Genomic DNA, 23072 nt, shown 5'->3' with positions numbered 1-23072 from the left:
TCCACAAGTGTTCAAAGTTCATTCTAGATCACCAACAATAGTATAGTAAAAATAGTAAAACATCGACTTGAAAAATTTATATTGATAGACCGACGTGTAATGTCTGCACCTATCCGATGGCCTCAAAGGATTTCTGACCAATTGCGGCTACTTATTTCCTCTAGTTTGTCAACACATTTGACGATCTTTCACAGCAAAAGATAATTTCATAGAACTTGTATATACTGTATACCACAATGAACACAACCCTATATGTACGTTATTTTGTTTTGCAAGGGCAGCATAAAAAAAAGTGGCATTCTAAAGCTAACTACAAGATTATCGCTATTAAAATCTGTCTGAATCCATGATTAGAGGCTAAGATAAAAAATTGCTTTGCGCAGGACTAGAACTCCTGACCATCAAGTTACTAGTTTGACAGTCTAACAGCTGCGCTAATCAAAAGCCTATCATTTGTTTAGATTATTTGGGCAACTAATTATTTGATGTGCTTTAATGGGCTCATCAGACAATCTCTAACAGCGCACTAGATGACTAGGGTACTATTTTATATAAATAATAAAAAAATAAATATAAAAGGAATTAATTATAGTAGCCAATTTATGATTTATGATTGTTTATTTATCTTTCAACATATTTATTTTCCACACTTTCACCCATTACTTCACTAAAGATATTCTCGCTCGTACATACTCAACACACCATACTTTTTCACAGTTTTGTCATGAACTGGAGTAAGTTTTTACATTTCCGTTTTTATTTAGGTTTAATAGAAATATATCCTAGGTTTAGAGGCTATATATCCTATGTTTAGAGGCTATATAACCTATGTTTAGAGGCTATATAACCTAAGTTTAGAGGCTATACAACCTAGGTTTATAGGCAATATAACCATATATAACACAGTTTTCTGTTAGCATCGCATAAACTAGCTGAAGCAATTTACAGTAATTAACAAGGCAAGTAATGTGAACAAGGCAACTAATGCAAATATTGTTAGTATTGTAAATATGGCTAGCTGGAGAATTGGCTTCCGAAACAGATATGAAGCAATGATCACAAACTAGTAGCTGGCAGTCTTAAGTGCTATGAGAGATCCTCATATGTAAAAAGTATGCACACAGTTCTACTGAAATGCAACAAGGTGGTCGAGTGGCAAAGGTGGTAGATAGCTTAGTTGGGAAGTCTAATAGCCGGGTTCGATTATAGGTCACTGAATCTTTTTTTCAAAGTGTTCTCAGCATGGCTTCAGACGAACATGGTTCTTATTATAGTAAAGACTGAATTGTTGATAACACTAAACAGTTCTCAACAATCTAGTTCTCGTAAACAGTTATATTCTTAATCACTTTACTCACTGGAATCTATTTTCGTTCTTTGACAGCCTTTGTAAATTGATTGGTCACCTCTATTCCTCAGTGATTTTAGGTGTGCCCTACAAGGTCCTGCCAGCATTGGGAGCGGACAAGTATTACCAGATACATATGATGTGATATTCACTGCAGGTGGGCAAGCTTCTCCACATTCAGATTTGGCCCTACAAACAAAAGAACAATAATTATTATTGAAATTATTATTGAAAATTTCTAGTTTTGATTCAATAGAAGTTGTATGCCCATGACTTAGTTTCAACAAAAACGAAAGACAATTCCACAAGGGTTCAAAGTTAATTCAAGATCACCAAAACTGCAGCCTGATGAACCAAATTACTCTCACTTATCATAAATGCAAACCACCATTACATCTTTGCTAAGGCTACACAGAAAAATGCTAGACAAAAAATCCTATGCAAAAACTAAATCAGCATATAAGTACATGTATATTATAAAATATTCAGAGATGTCTGAAGGCAGATGATTGGTGCAGGTGTTAGAGTTTTGATCTACTAAGTTGAATGTCCAGGGTTCAAGTCATATCCATAGCAGTCTTTTATCCTAATCCCCAAACCTGGATTTAGACAGACACGACTTTCATTGAAGGAAATATTGTAATCATAACACAGTCAGTCACCCTCGACTCTCTTACTTTCTAGACAAAGAGGCCACACAAACCAGCTGGTTATAGACATCTGCAGATGTACTCCATAAGTTTTACTATAATAAGAGTCATGTACATCCGCCTGACTGAAGAAAGGCTTGAATGTTCAAAAAGGATTGTTTCACATATAACATTTCTACTGTATTCAAGCAAACTACTGTTTATTTCCTGAGCAAGCTTGGTCTCTATCCATCTAATCACCTTGTGCTGCTCTTGATTATAAATCTAAAGGAAAAATACTATAAAAACGCTGCAAATTAAATTAAAAATCAGTTTTCCAAAAACATATATTTTATCTAAGTTACTTAGTTTTTTTCATAAAATAAATTTTTACAAGATAGGACATTTTCCATCAAACGTTCATGAAGTTATTATAAAAGTTTTATAAGCATATGAACTTTGGTCAAACCTCCAAGTACTACTATGACTAGTACATTAGGAGGGCAGTTGCTGCGGTAAGCCTCAAATATGTCAAATTGTTTTCAGGTGAGAAGATACGACCCCGTTAGTTAATTGGAAAATTTATCTAATTTCAACTGCACATTATTCTGAATATCCTGAAATTTAATTTTTGCGGGTAGTAGTCCATACTGTAAACTTTTGAGGTGCTAAGGCTTACAATCTCCTCCGAAACAATTTATTTCTTTTGAGAGACTAGAGTAATTGTAGCTATATATATGCTTTGTTAGGAAAGACATCTACGAAAATCAGACAGTATAGAAAATACAATATATTTTGAGAGTACGCCAAGGGCACAATGAGGAAAGTTTTTGTAACATAGAGATAGAAAGTAATCGTGGATTAGCTGTACCCTTTCTAATGGAAAAGTGACAACAGTGTTCATGTTATGTAAACTTTTCTAATGGTTTGCAAAAATCAAATTTTGCCAATCATCCGATTAGCGATGGCCCTCCGAAAGCTAAGAAAAGTGAGCTAACCTTTGAATAAACTTAAAGAAAAATTGGCAAACTTGATCTTGGTTAAAACGATGATATACAGCCCCCCTGTATATCATTCCTGGGGGCTGTATATCATTGGTTAAAATGCTCACAAAAATATGTCCTTTCTTCTGAGCATTTCAACAGCGATCAAGTTTGGCTTATTTTAATCTGAAAACGTCTTGGCAATCACATCACTTCAAACAACCAACCAATCTCAAGTGATAGAAAAGTCTCGATACTTTCTGATGAAATTTTTTTTAAACTTTACACTAGAAGCCTTTTAATTTGCAACAAGCTGTCTACGGGTTTGATTTATATATAGTTTGTACATTTATCTACTAATAAATATATGGACTTGTGATAGTTTTGTCAGTGCTCTGATAATTGGAACGCTCTGATAACTCGAACACCTTTTCCTATTCCTTCCCACAATCCTCGATCTTTTCAGGCACAATAATCTGATAGTTTTACCAGCTGTCATTAAGTCACTTGATAACTATCGGTGAACTCTGTCTGCTCATTGATAATTCGATACTATTGCTATCGGTGGGACAACCCCAACGATAGTCAATAACACCTTTTCAAACAACAAATGCCATCCCTACAATATACTACCTACAACTGTTTATAAGCTGCTTTTGTTACTCCTGCTATATCGTGCATTCATCTGGTGAGGCTGAGAGCCCAGCATGAGATGCAATGTCGTTATGCATATTATAACCAACGTAATGAATATCTTCACTATTATTGACTGCTTTGTTCAGTTGAAGGCAGAGTCTAATGGGTAAGCTCATGGCCTCTAGAACTAGAAGTGCCAAGGTCCAATCATCTGTGAAGCGTATTTTTGTCACTAAATTCTGATCTCTATCACTGGACAGACAGACGCCCACATTTATATATTTTGGCCAAATGCCCGGCAGAACTGCACGAGTGATAAACAACAACCCAATGAATTTGAGTAACGTACTTGGTAAGTCAGCAAAGGTAAACTTATCTTTATTAAAACAATGACTGCGTCTGCAGACGACTAAATAATAATTACGTCTTGCGTAACTATAATCAACTGTTTAGTTAATGACTCCATGAGCTTCAAGCTTGATTACTTTAACCTATGCAATACAAATAGTAGCAGCCATTGAAAGTTTTGCTATCATAGTGTAGTGGATTAGATTGCTGGCCTGCCGACAGGGAGATTCTGAGATCAAATCATCTGCGAGGCAGATTTTTTATTCCTAAATTTTAATCACAATAACTGGACTGACGACAAACATTGAGATTTATATATATGGATATATATATACACTCTTGCAGAACTATGATCAGGCACACTTCATCCAAGTCCTTCAGCTAGCTCTACCATCATAAGGTCATTAATATACTCCTGAATATGTTATAAATAAGTCAGTTATGTTAGTTTCCAACACATTCACAACACCCAAACACTAGTTTCCATTTCAGTCAGTGCCTTTGCCACTCCCTATTTATTAGAATGATGTCATTCCAATAAGCCAAAGCTTTCCTCAAGCTATTTGCAGTGTACACACAGTCACAACCAGCCAAGCTAGGTTCATTAATTGTATGCAAGCTACAATATCAAAACGATTTTGTTGAAACCTCAAGTTGAGCTGGATGTTTTGGGCGATGTCAAAACTCTTGTCAAACAGTATTTATGTGTTCTTTAGTAAAACTTTGTGGTTTTGCTGTCTCATTCTTCGCTCATCATCAGTTTTAATCTTGACTGTGAGTTTTCATGCTCTTAAAGTCTGATGAGATAAAAGGAGAAACATATCAGTTTATCTTCTAGTTTCAGATTTCCATTGCTTTCTATTATTCAGTTGTCTTCTATTTATCATCTATTTAGTCAGTTTACCCTATTCTTTTTTAGACTATCAACACGATAGTCCATGACTGTGGTGTTAAGTCACATGACATAAACAACATATGTCATCTTATTTGTGTTTCAAATCCTATTTTCAAATTTAAAATTTTCAACTTTTCATTCATTTTAAACTTCTACATACATCTACACTTGAAGTTTACATTCTCAGTGCTGCTGCTTGATGCTGCCAGCCATATTTTAAAATCACAGCAAACCATGAACTGATGACTATGTTTACGCTGACTGACACTTTAACAGTTTACTTCTATAAAATTCTCATAGTTCAAGTCTAATCTGTCCCTTTGGTTGATTACAGTCTCCGATATGACAGCTGGCATCAAAAAGGTCTTGCTATTATACTGTTTTTTTATATTCAGGAGTTATGTACTTTTCAATGTTTAAATAATCTCATTGTTCAGCCTCATTGGCTAGCAGATGGAATAGAACAATTGTGCAACAATATCTATCATAGATTAGGGATACTTGATTATCTACCACATAGACCTGCACATGTCTGTAAATTGGGAGTTACACTCTCCATATGCATATCTCCTAATGATTTGGAAATGATCAATTAGTGACTCTAATAAGAGCATTTGTCACGTTCATCAACCATGAATCTTCTACAACAAGCATCTCATTATTATAGCATTTAAGCATTACCAATCTACAGAGATTTCATATCATTGCTAATCTGTATTTTTAAAGATATGTTTACTTATTCACCATCCACAAGACTTGCTTATCTCAGCTCATCATGTACCCTGATCATCACAAATAGCTACCATACTTTTTGCGTAGCCTTCCTGTTACATTCCTGTCACTTATTCTGGGACTTATAGCGTCGTGCCAGATAGGTAAGTGGTTGGCTCCGGTTTCAGCATCCCAGAAATTTCTTTAGAGAAGGCTTAGTACATGTCATGTTCAATAGAAAACAAGAGTGAGAAATGTTCTGACTCTTTCAGATTTTTTCGCCTCAAAATTCTTCCTCGTTTTAATTTTAAAATTTTACCTACCTAATGTATCAAAATATATTACCGTAAAACTTCGAATTGAACACCATGGCGCTCTATTCGACCCTTTTTTGCAGTGGCGGTCAATTGAAGGCGGCCTTCAAATATAGGCTGGCGGTGTTTCTTTTTTTTGTAATGGCTCGTCAGAATTCTCGGAAAACAAAATTGGCACTATTACGGGCAAAGCAAATGTCGCCTATATTTTGCTCTCCTCTCCGGTGGAGCGATATTAAACATTTGGGATGCAATAAATCTGCTAACTTACTTGCCAAATATCTCTTAATAAATATGTATCAAAAAACTGAAAAATTTTTAAAAAATGAGAATTATTTAGATAATTAGATGAGTAACAAGTACCTATCTAATGGTTATGATCTACAATAAAACAACATCTTTATATGCAGTACTGTATAGAGTTCTCAACTTCGAGACAGACGGTAGAGGCTAGCGGTGGTTCAGGAAATACTTGACTACAGCTCATTCTGAACACTACACTTTTGTTACGCTACGCAACAGTAAAGAAACTTTACATTTAACTTAAATTAATTTAGCTGACTTTGCATACCATTGTAAATAAGTTTTTATTTTACCTTAAGATTATTCAAATTTTGTTTTCCTTTTTTATATTTTCCGATTAAGATCATTTCACTTTACTTTTAGACTCTTTATCACTTTCACTCATAGCTAGCCTCCTCTATCATTTTTATCCGACGAGAAAGAATGAGCGATGCTGTTCTCGTAAGTATTGAAAACTGTCTCGTATGCTAGTATCTCTAATTTGTCTCATATCTCAAGGCATGTATTGGCTCAGAATTCATCTCATATCTCAAATTTCTTACCAGTTGGAACGCTCTTTTGTCGAGGCATACAATGTTTCTATTGTTCGTTTCACAAAGGAAAAGATGGGATGTTCACATAAAATTAATATGGCAATCTAAGAATATCTTTGTACTATAATATATTACTAAATAGATTACCAAAAATACTGTCATCACCAGCAGGTTTGTCACTGCAAATCTTTTAACCTAGTTTATCAAGGAGTGTTAGATAACCTAATTTATGTGGTGATTGTCACAAGATGAAGAGGTGAGGGTCAGCATATAGTAACACACTGAAAACAATCTTGTGAATGCCAGCTGGTCACATTGGTTGATTGCTCTCTTCATTTACATTCACTGATTTAAAATAGCTCAACTTGTAGCTTGGATGGCTCTCCTTGTGTGACAATAGCTAAAAACTGTCAGTTTGAGTCCAACAATAGAGGAAATTAGGTGGGCCTTGAGTGTGATACAGAAGGCTGGAGTTCAACTCTATGGTGAGACTCTCAGTAAGACATAATAGTTACTAGGTAATAATAGTAATTATAATATTAATAATAGTAAAGTTTATAGTACTTTATAGCTATCAACTATAACTAGTAATTTATTAATATTACTTTGTTTATAGCTCTGTTTCTCTTGTTTCCTAAACAGATAGAAAAGTGGTATCACATGTTTTAATTCCGTCCTGCATCACACCTGTATTATTTATTGAAGATTTTGGGTGTTTATATAGAATTTTGTATCTAAGGCACATCATGGCGAGTAGCAATCATACTAATTCTTCCAGGACAGTTCCATCTTCTTTTACAATTTCAGGTCAACGTAATAAAAAGTTTGATATCATCAAGAATGTTATTACTCGTCGATAACTATCTGAGGATTAGATACACCCAACCAAAGGTTGACAATGTACGCTCACTATACATGGAGATTATTCTGTACATTGCTCATATGAAACTATGTCATCTTCGAAGGAACTTTGCCTGAATGACAGAACAAGTTGACTTGGAGGGTATGTCAGAGGATATTCGGTTTATAATTTAGAATTGTTTACTACTAAAATTACCATGAAACCTCTATTTGAATGACATTGCATTCTATTTTTAACCTTTCCCCTATTTATAATAGCGATTCAACAGACGGTGGTGATGTATTTTGCATATAGCTCGTCTGAATTTTGGAAGCTAAGCTCGACCCTTTTACATACAAAGTCAATGTCTCAACCCTTAATGTCATTAACTCTTTTGAAAGTAATAAATCTGCTAACTTGTTGAGGATCTCTAAATAACAAGCATGGGAAGCTGAGTAATATCTCTACCGGTTAATATCTATTGCTTGCAATTAACCTGCGATGATACGTACAGCACGTTATTCTGTTGCCCTGCCTTGCAATTTGTTAGTGCTTCGAATTTTTTCATTTTGCATGTTTATATTTAACATTGGCGCATACAAGCTCATTGCATTCATTGAGATGTTTGCTACAGTTTTCAGTCTAATCTGACATTTACATGCAATAGCAGAGGAGTTATGAGGGTTGACCCATTGCAAGCCGGGTTGAGATAACCGCAAGGATGCTATTAAATAATATACGCTATGAATCTAGAAATTTATAAGCCTTATAGTAATAATTTATCAGATGTTACAAATGCATACATTCACAAACAAGTGACATAAACAAACCATACTTACTACCTGCAGAAACAAAAATTGACATTTTTGAAACCGAATACCGTCAAACATGGATAACTCGCCCATGGATAGCTCAAACACATGGTAACTCGAACGGCTTTTTTGGTCCATTCCTACGTAATGAAAAGTTACTATAGATAACTTGAGCTCAACACTGTTAACTCGAACTGCTTTTTGCCCAACGGCTACCGAAACGGTTGTTATCGCTTTAGAAAATCACTTTATTCCAAGCCATAGAGGTGAACCTCAACTTTTCGTAATTCATAAACGTTGTTATTGCCACCGTCGGCAAAATATTTTTGTCAATGACTTTTCTAAAGGTTTGGTGAAATTTGATTTATACCAAACATCCGCTTAGCGATCGCCCTTCGGAAGCAAGGTAACGCGAAATAATCTTTGCATATACTTCAAGAAAAATTGGCAAAATTGATCATGGGTAAAACGCTCAAAAGAAAAAGATGTCTTTTCTTCTGAGCATTTCAACAATGATCAAGTTTTGCCAATGTCAATCTAAAAAACGTTCTGGCAATAACATCGTCTCAAACAACAAACCAATTTCAAGTGATAAAAAAATCGCTATACTTTTTGATAAAAACGTTTTAAACTTGACATTAGAAGCATTTAATTTGAAACAAGCCATTTGTGCTTTTGATTTATATTATAGTTTGTATATGTACAGGCATCTACTAATAAATAAGTAAATACATGGACTTGTGACAGTGCTCTGATAACTTGAATGCTCTGATAATTCGAACACTTTCGCTCGGTCCTGTGAAGTTGAGTTATCCACGTTTGACTGTATTTGCTCGTTAGCTTCACTAATTGTATTTTGATTGTTGCATTCGATAAAGCAAACATTTTCTTACTTTTCAATACCCTCCATATTGTTTTCTGACCTCAACTCTTTTTCTGCGCCGCTGAACTAAATGGTATTAGCGTCCAATCAATTTTTTGAGGAGAGCAAAACACCTACGTGTTGCATTTCCCACAAATTATAAACCTAGCAGCATTGCTGAGCACCACTTTTAGACTAAAACTGGTTGCTCCCATACCATCATAAATGTAAATCATTTTAATTTAATTTTAATTTTAACTCACTGTTAGCTTGCCTTGTCACATGATAAACTGACCAAAGATAAAATATCTAATTTTATTGATTTAAGCAGGCGTACCTTATCACAACTATGGCCACATTTTGCAATGGGCACACAAATCCTTATTTCAAACAAAACTTCATTTGTCTTTGAAAAGTGTAACAAGTTTTTGAGCATCCTTGACTTCAATGCTGTTTATTATCTGCCCTTGAACTAAGTGTTTGGTATTTGGGAATCTATCTGAGAAACAGTAGCCTTAATTTGTAGACCTTGACTAGTACGTGCCACTAGCTATCTAACTATGTGCGACATTGGCTAGCAGGTGTCTATATGTTATACATTATTGTTGCTAGCTGAGTGTAAGAGGCCTATATGCTGGGATTATTAACATACATGTACTTACTTGAGTCTTTAAATATTTTCATTAACTGTTTACTGTTTGTGCTTGATTATTACTAAAATTTAATATAAAACAATGTACTTGGTATCTACATGTTAATCAAAAACGGATATTTATCTTGAGATCTATTTAATTATAGCAACACAAATTGTATAAAAGTTTATTTTATAAAAAACTGCTATTCCTCACATTACTGCCCGTGGTCACAATTTGAATATTTATAGTGACTGAGGATATTCTGTTACTATTAAAAGTAACATAATGTTTGTTATTTTATTATATGAAATTCTGCAGATAAACTTCATTTTAAATTCTAAACAGCAAGTGAAGCTAGCCAATTACAAGGCTGCATAACCAGCCAACCATGAAGCTGCAGTAACAATTACCTCCTGTTCCTTTATTCAATATCTGATAAATTAATCATGAATCACTGTTTGACTAACTCTTATTCATTTCAGCCAATCGGGAGACAGATAACATTATTATAACCAGCCACAAGCAATAAAGAAGCCTGTAGTAGTCAGAGCAGGTGACAAACAGAATAGAAACAGGTAAGTATAACTTATATATTATATTAGCATCTGTTGATCTTGTACTTACTGGGAGTAATAGAGTAGATGAGGAGAGACACTGAGTCAGTGTGATTATAATATAACTCTGGCCTCCTGAGACTATCACTCCCTACTCTGAGGAGACTCATAGAGTCTGTCATGTAGTGAGGTTAAGTTAAGGTCAGGAGGCTCTGGTCTCATTCCTCAGTCATAATCAGACCAGCAAACACTTCCTACTGCAGATATTTCATGTTTCTCAGCTCTGCCAGAATCTGAAATCCCTGGCCTCTTTTTATACTCTGTAAATATCCAGGGTTCAACTGCAGCCACTCTGTTACGGTTAGCAGCTTTCCAACTCTGCAGTTGAGTCACATTTTGTACCCATTTCCCTATCATATTTTACTGTATGCAGCAGCTAATAGAGTGCAGTACATATGTTACAGTTAAACATGGAAGGACTGCTGAAGGATTATGTTAGAGATAGAAAGATGGAGATACATGAGTTGAGGGCAGCCTTAGAGTCAGTCCAACCAGCTGAGCTGCTGAGGTTACTGGTTACTATCAAGCATGACTCATACTCAGCTATTATGGTAGCGGCAGAGGTAGGCCACACAGAAATCTGTCGTCTGCTTCTCTCACCAATCAGAAGAACAGCAGACGAGTTGCTCTGGATGAAGGAGAAGGATGGATGGACAGCACTACACCTTGCTGTGAGTAGGGGAGACAGTGGGTGTTTAGAGTTACTCATAGACACAGTGAGTGATGAGAGGAAGTACAAGTTTGTATCTGAGAAGACTGGATATGGTATCACAGCTATAGGAGTGGCTGCATGGTATGGAAAGAGCAAGTGTTTAGAGTCCCTCCTCTACAGCTTCTCCTCACTACAGAGAGACTCCTATTAAACATACAGAATAACAACGTCTACACTCCACTACACAATGCAGCATACAATGGACATACAACTGCTCTAAAGGTCATGTTAGGATCCGTGTCTCTAGTGACATTCTCTTCACTCCTCAACATAAAGAATAGTGACAAAAGGACTCCATTGGAAGAAGCTGTGTTTAGGGGAAAGAAGGAATCATCAGAGCTGTTAAAGAGATGGGAGAAGCAGCCAGTAGTAGAAAGTAAGATTGTTATACAGTGTGATACCAGCTATTCACTTGAACTGTTCTAATGCTAAACTCTTCAGTCTCAGCAACTTTCTACTAAAAATCTAAACTAAACGTTAGTAATTCATTCATTGTATATATTTACTGTTGAACCCTGGGACATACCTGCAAGTCAACCTTTAACAACTAATCAGCATTCAACGGTAAATCGTATGTTGATTAAATAACTTTGAACCATATCAACCATTTTTTGTAACAAATCTGGCACAAAAGCCACTATTTTATACAAATTATGCAGGTGTGATCAAAGATTTTGTTTGAGTTATCAGGAATATTTGCATTATGTGAAAGTAATTAGCAATAGCTGGGAACGGACCAACTGCAAATGGTTGAGTTATCCAGAAATTTGAGTTATAAAGATTTGAGATATCAGGTTTACACTGTACATTCTTCAGTTTCAAATATTTATTATTCCTTTTTTTGCACCTAGGTGTGAATTATGGTTTCTCTGTGATGGATCGTGGTGAATCGCCAAATATCCCTTACACAGTTCTGAGATGCAGGTTTGTCAAAGGTAAGATTTGCTACTCTGTCAAACAAGCAACCCTCTGCTTTACTGTGTTGGATTTTTCTCAAAAAAACTCTGTATGTTGCTGCCAGCCATCATGACATATTAATACAAAAAAAACCTGTAATCATATGGTTGTTTTCAAGTTCAGCTCCAGATATCATCATATATGACAATGCCTGCAACTTGCAAAAGTTCTGCCTAAGAAGAGATCCAGGGTTTTTCAAATGCACCAAGTTCTTCGTAGATAAGATGCATTGGTGGAACCACACAGGTAAACATACAAAAATCCAATAGCCTGTGGTGCATGTATATGGTAACTGGTAACTCTTTGCCATAACATGTGATATGATCCGAAATGTTAATTTTGACTATGTTTGGTAGTGTTTTTGTTAGCTTATCAGCTGAATAATTTCCATATCTGTGTGGTGTTTTAGGTTGCTCCTGTGGTTATAACATCAGGTTATATGCAACCAGCATCAGCTCTATCAATACACAGATGGCAGAACAGAAGAATTCCTACCTCAGGGGATTGAAGTCTATGCTGTCTTATATGACCCAAAATAACTTCATTTCACACGTTAGACTATTTCTTTGGTTCCGTAACATTTGATAGAGATTGTTCACATAACAACCAGATGTATACAAACATATCTGCTCTATACACGAAATTGTAAAAAAAACACTCCAATAATTGTCGGAGGGAAGTCTATTATGTTTATCCTTTATAGATATACATGTATATATATATATATACATCATGCTACAGACAGTACTGTTTCGGCTATTGAAGCCTCATCAGTGCAGCTCAGAGCTTAGGCAAGGGACACAAATCCCATTGCCAATGAGAGTTGACTTCCTGCCATGAAACAACTAGGTTGCCTCACAGATTTTAAGAAAGTCAATGTGCTGGCACCAGAGTGCTCAAATCACGAAAGTGATGAGTTTTGCACAAAGGCTAATAGTGCCGCACTTCTCACAGAGTGCTCAACCAAACCGAAGTAAGGGAGCATATACTCATGCTACAGACAGTACTGTTTCGGCTATTGAAGCCTCATCAGTGCAGCTCAGAGCTTAGGCAAGGGACACAAATCCCATTACCAATGAGAGTTGACTTCCTGTCATGAAACAACTAGGTTGTCTCACAGACTTTAAGAAAGTCAATGTGCTGGCACCAGAGTGCTCAAATCACGAAAGTGATGAGCTTTGCACAAAGGCTAATAGTGCCGCACCTCTCACAGAGTGCTCAACCAAACCGAAGTAAGGGAGCATATACTCAGTTTGGTCAATATATATATATATATATATATATTTATTTATATATATATATAAATATATATATATATATATATATATATATATACTAAAACTAGTGAGAGATATACAGTAGATCTAGTGATAGTTATACAGTAGAACTAGTGATAGATATACTGTAGAACTAGTGAGAGATTTCAAGTGCATTATTTTAGTCATTTTAAGCAGATAAACTTCACTTTAAATAATAAACAACGAGCGAAACCAGCGAACTAAAAGGCTGTAGAACCAGCCAATCATGAAGCTGCAGTTACAATAAGCTCCTGTTCCTTTATTCAATATCTGATAGATTCGTCATGATTCACTGCTTGAATAACTCTTATTCATCTCAGCCAATCAAGAGACAGATAACATTGTTGTAGCCAGCTACAAGCTATAAAAAAGCCTGTAGTAGTCAGAGCAGGTGACAAACATAGTAGCTACAGGTAAGTATAACTTATATGTTATATTAGCATCTGTTGATTTTGTACTTGCTGGGAATAATAGAGTAGATGAGGAGAGACACTCTGACTCTATAACTCTGACCTACTGAGACTATCACTCTCTACCTTGAGGAGACTCAAAGAGTATGTCATGTAGTGAGGTTAAGTTAAGGTCAGGAGGCTCTGATTTCATTCCTCAGTCATTATCAGACCAGCAAACACTTCCTACTGCAGATATTTCATGTTTCTCAGCTTTGCCAGAGTCTGACATCTCTGGGCTCCTTTTTATACTCTGTAAACTATCCAGGGTTCACCTGCAGACACTCTGTTATGGTTGGCAGCTTTCCAACTCTGCAGTTGAGTCACATTTTGTACTCATTTCTCTATCATATTTTACTGTATGCAGCAGCTAATAGAGTGCAGTACATATGTTACAGTTAAACATGGAAGGACTGCTGAAGAGTTACGTGAAGGAGAGAAAAATGAAGATGCATGAGTTGAGGGCAGCCTTAGAGTCAGTCCAACCAGCTGAGCTACTCAGGTTACTCATTACTATCAAGCATGACTCATACTCAGCTATTTTGGTAGCTGCATATAAGGGCCACACAGAAATCTGTCGCCTGCTTCTCTCACCAATTAGAAGAACAGCAGACGAGTTGCTCTGGATGAAAGAGAATGATGGATATACAGCGCTACACATTGCTGCAGGGAGGGGATACAGTGAGTGTGTAGAGTTACTGATAGACACAGTGAGTGATGAGAGGAAGTACAAGTTTGTAGCTGAGAAGGATGAATACGGTACCACAGCTATAGCAGTGGCTGCAGAATGGGGAAGTAGCAAGTGTATAGAGTCCCTCCTCTACATCTTCTCCTCACTACAGAGAGACTCCCTATTAAACATACAGGATAACTACCTCAACACTCCACTACACTGTGCAGCATACAATGGACAGACAACTGCTCTGAAGGTCATGTTAGGATCCGTGTCTCTAGTGACTGTCGCTTCACTCCTCAACATAAAGAATAAATACAAAAGGACTCCGTTGGAGGAGGCTGAGTTTATGGGAAATAAAGATTCATCAGAGCTGTTGAAGAGATGGAAGAAGCAGCCAGTAGTAGAAGGTAGGAATGTTATACAGTGTGATACCAGCTACTCACTTGAACTGTTCTACTGCTAAACTCTTCAGTCTCAGCAACTTTCTACTCAAAATCTAAACTAAATGCTAGTAATTCATTCATTGTATACATTTACTGTTGAACCCTCGGACATACCCTGGATAATTGCATCTCTATTTTTCTGTAAACTCACTGAGTCTTGCATAAACAGATTGCTGCTTGTCTCCAGCTTCCAGCCGAACAGTTTAGGTTATCCACAGCAATTTAATTGTTAAATAGTCTAAGTTCTTAACATAACATGACTCTATTCTTTATCATGTTTAGTAGTGGACTAGATGACATTCTAATGATAGACTAAAGTAACTATTGTAGCAGCTTCATGCCTCAATATTCAGAGTTTAAATCTATAATAAAAAAAATGTTTGATTTAAAGAATAAAATCAGAATAGTTGATTTGCCGTTCTTATGGACTATAAGACATTGTGCGGTTCCATTTTCTAAGGCAGGTGTCTTAGGAACAACTAGTATGATGTTGAGTTTTGGCTGATTTTCATATTTGCTGGTGCTGGTTGGAGGATTTCTTATAAAATGACATCAAAATTTATTTCTACCAGATACATTCAACCTCTCTTCCATTAACACCTGTAGATATGAAATGATGTTTTAGTTTTATTCATCCCACACATTACATGTTGTGGTATGTTTGGCTTGGCTGGCAATAACTACAGAGTTTTATAAATTTTTCAAGAATTTCATTTTTCTTGAGCGCGAATTGCTTCTGCGGGTGAAACACTCAGTACTACTACAATGAATCTGGTGGCCAGTCACAATTCAGCCAAGGAAATAAGCTTACTTTTGAATTAGAGTGAGTGTACTGAAACTTCATCAAGCAACCAGCCTGCCGGAATGCATAGGTGTTCATGTTCACGAATGTTTTGCCTTGCAAGAAGCTCGATCAAACTTGCAGCGTTTAGCTAGCTGAGCAGTCAAGCTATTATTAGTAGTACGCGGGCCTGGTCTCCTACTAAAAGCACCTAACATCCTGTTTGCCCCACCTGCTTGGAAGTCAGCCAGCCATCCTGTCGCAAGCTTGCGTGAGTCCATGATGCTCATGCGCTTTTGATTTCAGGTAAAACCTGATTGCGCAATTTCACTGCTGAGTACACAACTCGATCGATAGCACTCCACATATTCTGCCTGCCTACTTGTGCGCAAGATTGCCAGCATCTATGCTACTATATACAATGCACATACAGTAGATTATATTTATAGAACGGCTCAAGACTGAGCTCTGCCACCCACACCTGCCAGGCCAGCTGTTTCTGCCTTTAGGCATTTGCCTTTGCCTATAGGCACCTACTCACTGCCTCTGTGCTTCTACATACGTCCCTGCTTTTACACCCCCCAGTCTCTGCGCTACCATTTACATTCCTGCCTTTATGCCCAGTCATTCAGTTCCTTCTGTAATTAACAATGCATATGAAAGCCTTGTTAGCATGTAAATGTGCTAAGGTACATTTACTCACCAATGTATTCAGTATCTTCTGTCATTGTCAAATGTGAGCAATGAAAGTGTTGAATATCTATCAGCAAGTTTTTTTCACCTCTGCTGCAGCTTTGGATGACGCTAGACAACGAATTACAACACTGCAAATAGAAAGTGACCAGAAACTTTTCGCTCTACAGAGAGAAGGTGACCAGAAAGTATCAGCTCTACAGAAACATACTCAGCAGCAGGCAGAAGGTAACTTCCTATGTTATTGTTTCACTAGCCTATTGTTAGTACAGTACTGAGGGAGAGAAGTTTGTTCCTTATGTAATTAACAATGCATATGAATGCTTTTTTAGCAGGTAAATGTGCAAAGGTACATATACCCACCAATGCGTTCATTGTCTGCTGGGATTGTCAGGTGTGAGCAATGAAAATGTTGCACATCTATCAGCAAATTCTTTTTTCACAATGTTGTAGCATTGGATGACGCTAGACAACGAATAACAACACTGCAAATAGAAAGTGATCCTAAAGTATCTGCTCTACAAAGAGATACTCAGCAGCAAGCAGAAGGTAACTTCCTATGTTACTGTTCTACTAGTCCGTTGTTAGTACAGTACTGAGGGAGAGAAGTCAGTTACTTCTGTAACTAACAATGCAGATCAGAGTCAGAGTAGACAGATCTATTTACATTTAAGCACAAATATAAGCAGTAAGAGTGTCACCCATGTAACAGACGGTTTTTCCCTCTCACCTTTATAGCATTGGTTCAAGCTAGACAGCAAGTAACCATACTACAGGAAGACAGTGTAACCGATAAAATACCTACTAGTATATATTATACTAGCTGTGGTATTCCTCTGAGGGTCTGATTCTATAAGGCTGTGGTTGATCAATCATGTCTCACTCCTGGTAACTTTATGTAGTTATGTTGATGCCGCTTGAATTACATAGTATGTGAGAATTTACTGCATAAGCTCAAGATGTTCAATCAAAATGGCGGCAGTTTGACTTTTAGACTGTTCTTAACAGATAGGTAGAGGTTTGTCATTGATATATCTCTGCTCGTTATTAAAATTAACCCTTGTTTCTATATCAATTATGATGACAAATGTCTGTTTATTCAGATTTGGCTGCTACTCAGAGGAGGCTGGAACAATTCGCTGCGTACCTACAGACCCCAGGTGATACAAACTTGACAGGTAATCAATGTCACCACCCGGACAGTTAATAGTTTGGCAGCCGATACTGACAATCTACCCAAACAGACACTAAAGATGCCGAGAGACCTACGCTTTAGCCTAACCAGCTAATGAGCATTGACAAGAGAAATGACCAGCCTGCCCTCAAACCCCTGGGCAGGCTTATAGTAAATAAGAACACGTGCGAGCCCCACTAGACACACATTGTCAAAGTAATCACATGATTTTGTTCCCTGTATTGTAATACATTCTGTTTGCATTTTATTATTCTTGATTAAATATACTTATTCTTTCAACCTCTCTTCATCCATATGCAATGCACCGTTAGACTTTCTTTAATAACCACAATTATATATAACTAAACCTCTTTTTTTAAATTCATAACTTTGCTATATGAAGCAGTAATGGAGTCACATTGATGAACATGACTAATAGTTCCTAATTGATGAAAATAACTAGTATCCCGGGTATTAAAATAGCCTTTAGTTTAATAAACCATAAGGAATTTGTTGATGACCTTAGGCTATCTCAAAGAGTACACCATTAATTATATAATACATGACATTGTTTCAGACCCAGCAATGTAATGTCTGGTTCCTGGTTCACCCACTACAACCACCTGTTATGGCTGCTACTATATATAATACCAAATGAGGAAGAAACATTCCTATAGCAAAGTTCATGAAAAGGGAAAGGAAACCAACTGCCATTTGAGCTCTTAGCAAAGCAATTCAAGCAGATTGGTACAGAAAAAAAATGAATTCACAAACTGGAACCGGTTTGTTATGAACATTGTTCAAAGCAATATTGTGCAACAGGTAAAACGCATTTGCTCAACAGGATTTTTGCGCCTGATGCACCTTAATAGACTAAATTACCTTTGTAATATATAGAATGATATTTGCTAGTACAGTGTCATATATTCTGTCAATAAACACTGTATAAACAATGTATAACACAGATCAAAGGTTAGCATAGATGATTGAGATATCTAACAAGTACATACAAGTTGTCTTCATGTTACAGACTTGTTCTACATTGGTTTGGACTTACGACCTCGTGTTTTAGATAGAAATTTGTGAAGTGGTAGCATTGTGACAGAACACCTGGGGTAAATACCGATGGTAAATGAAAAGAGAAATACAATGAATGTACTCAAAGAATAAGTAAAAATACCTCACATCTACCACAATGTACTCTGCAGTAGTCTAACATTTGTTTACATGCTTTTACACTAGCAAAAGTTGACTTGAGAGAAAAATTGATATTTTATTTAAAATTCAATGAGCTGGTTAAAAGTTTACACAACCTATTAAAAACCAATTGAGAATAGAGAGAGACCAGGTGAAGAAGTCCATTACAGTGTGCATAACCTATACATATGCAATACAGTAGCCTACTGCCAAATACAATGTTTATCAACAAAGACTCAAAGGAGAGATTATTTAACTATGGTAGCGCTTCATGATGGAATCTTCAGAAGGTAACACTGTTGCTAAGAGAAGACAACTTCGGTGGCAAATTAAGTCTGACTTGAAAATACTAATAACAAAATGGTTAATCATGAAAATATGCCAATAAGGAAGAATAATAAAAATGAAATTAAGCTGGAGGAACCAAGTAAGGGCTCTGGTAATAAAGGTACAGTAGATGGTCTCGTAATAACGTAAGTTCCAGACAACTTAACGAATTCATGTGAAGTTTTTTGCATTGCACTACATAAATTGTTTTAATAATCTAAAGAGTCCAGCCGAGTGAGTTTTCAATTTCAACTTGAATGTTAACATATCTTGTTGCATTTGCTAGAAAAAGAATGACACTTGTAAGCGTTGCATATATTATATTTACAACTTGCATGACATTCTAGTTCGTCGTGATAGATCGTCAGATGTATCGACAAAAATGGGAATAAGTAACTGCACATTTGTTTATAAATACTGAATATCAATAGAATGGTGCAGGTGTTACAGTGTCAGTCAAACAATCTGAATGTCACGAGTTGGAGTATCGTCAAAAGTTATCTGTTATCCTAACCTTCACCCCTGCATACAGATAGACGACAAACAGGCAGTACCTCTTATAATATTAGAAATATTTTGTTGTTTTGGTTTATTGGACACGTGTAAAATATTTGTTATTAGTTATACTTCACAGAATAGACTTTGTTGTTTAGAAAAAATAGACAAATAATTGTTAATGAATATCGAAGATGTGCATTTCCCATGAACCTCTTATAAAATTACAGCAACCATGGTTCATAAAACCAGTAAGATTTAGCAGCTAAAAAAAGAACAGTTCTCTATACAAACCAATAATACAGCAGTTATGGTGCAGCCCACCTATTAGAAGAGTTAAGTATAGTTTTTCCTTTTTGTATGGCCAAAAGGTCAGTTTGAAAAGATATTGGATCAGATTAGCCAATTTACATGTATTTTACTTTTTCCTTTTGAATCCTTACATTGTAAACTTTCCTAGAACAGGTTGTTTAAGTTGTAGGAGCACGTAATTTACTCTGAAGTATCACGACTGTGTTAAACAAGGAACTATTATTAGGTGGTAAACCCAAACCAATACATTCCTCCATCACCAGAGACCCGGCCCTCTCATGAAGATGTGGTGAAGACATTGAAAAGGCCGAAGGAAGCACACACGACTCACTGAAATGAGCAGATGGCCATCTGACAAGGGGAGCAAAAAGAGCCTCCCCTATTTGCACCGGAAGACTAAATCTGTCTTCTGAATGAAAGAAAAAAATGAATGGACAACCCCAAATTTAAAGTAAAATTTGTAGGGCCTTTCCAAGTAAAAAATTATTTGGTCAAACCATAGTTGCGTAGTATAAAGGGGGGCCAGTTCTTGGTGCAGAATGGAAGCAGGAAAAAGCCATTCCATGTTAGTCCGGAGAAGCTTGGACAGGCACCAGCCACTATAGAGCCAAGAAAAGATCCCAACATGCGAGGGACGCGGTCTAGGAGCCAGGAAGAAAAAGCAGAGTTTAAGATGAAAAAGCAAATATCAAAAGCTTACACTTCCCATGCATTCAGTAAATAACTAGAAAGCCAACTGCAGGAGATCCGAAGGAGCCAGGAACTGGAGAAAAGATTGTATCAAGAAAAAATTCCAGGAGAGGCAGCTGAGCCCATGAGTCCGGCACCAGTCTAGCTTCCTGGTTGCTAGCAAAAAACACCTGGAGTCAGTAAGTACAACTCCTGGCCGTGAAAATTTTTCCCCAAAGAGTTTTACCTATGACAGCAAAATTTTGGCTTTTGATTTGGTTCCCATCTGTTTCAAATCGCATGAACTGCACTCTACTCATGCATTGAAGATATTGTAGACATGGTCATTGACATGCAAGCATATTCACACGCAGGAATATATTGGACTTGTCTCCACATTGTAAGATTTGTTCATTGGTAAATTCTTGAAGATCGCTACATGAAGTATGTTATGTATGACTACAGATACCATAATTTACCACTTTGTATATAATATATTAATGCATGTTTTGTGCCGACGATCAAAGACAAATTGTCGAATAACCGTTCGAGTGTGGACGTGGTACACACGATGCCGATTAACGATCACTGCTACATCACATACAAACTTATAAGTAAAGTATTGATATTATTACTCTATTAGCATTACCTTCAGAGCTCATAACATGTTTATTCATTACGCGTGTATCTGTGAACCAATAAGGAGCCAAGATTTTACTGCCATAGGTGAACCTGTTTGAGAAAAAAAAATTGCTCCCGGCCAGCTAGAAATGCTCTGCCACCTGAATGTTAAGGAGAGTTGGAGAGGTCAGCCATGGTGAGAGCCATTGAAGCGCACAATGAGCACAGCGCTCCTGGAGCCCAAGTGAGGAGGAGGGCTGATGACAAGAATGACATACCGCCTTTTGCTTTTAAAAGATAAAAAATGTATACTGTATGGTCTGGGTAGCACACAGTGGCACTAAATGAACAAAAAACCTAATTAATATTACAGAATGATAAGGGTGTTAGTACTTTTGGCCATGATTACATTTGATAAAATTACTAGTACAGTGAAACCTCGGTTCTGAACATAATCCGGTTCAGAAGGTTGTTAAAAAAACTGAGTTCTTCGAGATCCGAAAGAACCTTTCCCATTAGAACTAATGCATGTAAATTTTAATCCGTTCCAAGTCGCGAAAACCCCTTCAAGAATGTATTTTTTTACGTTTTACACTAGAAACTGTACACTGCATACTGTAAATAAAAACCAACAGATAAAGAATGTGTTTAATTTTATTAAAATATTTATTATCATGATGAAAAAAGAGAACAAAAAGTAAACATTACGTATGTTTTGCTCTCAAAACATTGAAAACCTTAAAAGGTAAGACACAACAACAAACATTGCAGAAATTGATAAGGAATTGGCAAAAAGTGAAACCATGCAGTTACATAAAATCTTGCGTAAAAAAGAAAGCATAAATAAACAGCAACGACCGATTTATTTCACATGTTTGAAGGAGAATCCTCCTGCAAGTCGCTTATAGCAACATTGTTAAACGTATAAACCGCTCTACAGCTCTCTTCTATGCTGTTTCTGAAGCTGTTCTGAACGCGTACTCGCAATGCATGTGCTCCTTTTTGTTCGAGAACCGAACTTATGTTTGAGATCCGAGATGAACAAATCTCAATTTATTGGTTGATAACAGAGTTGGTCGAGAGCCAAAGTGTTCCAAAGCCAACTTGTAAACATACTAATAGCTAGTTGCTAGTTGTGATTGATTTGGTACTGCATGGACATCAATTAATAGAAAAACATGGAGCATCATGTTCCTCAGGGAAAGTAATTGATGCTCTGGCAATATGAGGGCAAGTCTTTGTTTTAGTGTTTTGTGAAAAATTAGCTGTAGTGGTTAATATACAGACACCAACATGCCTGTTCAGGTGGCTGTAAATCATTAAACATGATGAGGAGGGGGGTAAAGTATTCTTATGTCTGCTTGTAAGAAATACAACAGCAAGTAAATGTTGCAAGAGTTGGTCAACCGGAGGGTTCAAAGGTCATCATAGTTTGATGTGAGCCTAAATGATAGATGATGATGGTGAGGTGAGAGTAACTCCTGCATGGATTGTTTGATGTCAAACTGTCTGCCTAGCAGCAGGAACAAAGCAATATCCATCAATTGGCCCACTGAGTTACTTGATGTGCTGATTGATTATTTACATGAAATATTATTCTTGTAGAAATCACTGCTTGTATAGACCATGTATAGGAATGACATCTTATACAGGGATGATTTAGCTACAGTTCCTCACCCCAGTATCAATAATAGTTATAGTAGACCAGTCAGTATATCCTACTGATGGAATGTACAGATGTATCACAGCACTTTGTTGGTCGCAGAATATGACACAAAATTCTTATCATCACAGACCACTAATT

The 23072-nt window shown here is 36.6% G+C and overlaps 2 protein-coding genes across 2 annotated transcripts in view; both read left to right on the top strand.

The window, feature by feature from the left end:
- The first annotated feature begins 10874 nt into the window (after positions 1-10874).
- Positions 10875-11327, top strand: LOC137407302 (putative ankyrin repeat protein RF_0922). The gene has a single exon (XM_068093909.1). It carries the CDS (start codon positions 10875-10877, stop codon positions 11325-11327), a length of 453 nt encoding a protein of 150 aa, XP_067950010.1.
- Positions 11328-11401: 74 nt separating this feature from the next.
- LOC137407301 (ankyrin repeat, PH and SEC7 domain containing protein secG-like) overlaps positions 11402-23072 on the top strand; it is a 260223-nt gene continuing 248552 nt past the window's right edge. The window contains exons 1-4 of the mRNA XM_068093908.1: positions 11402-11552; positions 12028-12111; positions 12543-12685; positions 14279-14963. Of these exons, the coding sequence (XP_067950009.1) occupies positions 11402-11552; positions 12028-12111; positions 12543-12685; positions 14279-14963 (1063 nt within the window). The remainder of the gene's footprint in view (positions 11553-12027; positions 12112-12542; positions 12686-14278; positions 14964-23072) is intronic.

This window comes from Watersipora subatra, chromosome 10 (assembly GCF_963576615.1).
Source record: "Watersipora subatra chromosome 10, tzWatSuba1.1, whole genome shotgun sequence".
NCBI classification, from domain to species: domain Eukaryota; kingdom Metazoa; phylum Bryozoa; class Gymnolaemata; order Cheilostomatida; family Watersiporidae; genus Watersipora; species Watersipora subatra.
Note: the sequence above shows the minus strand (reverse complement) of the source record. Positions and strands in the feature narration are given on the sequence as shown.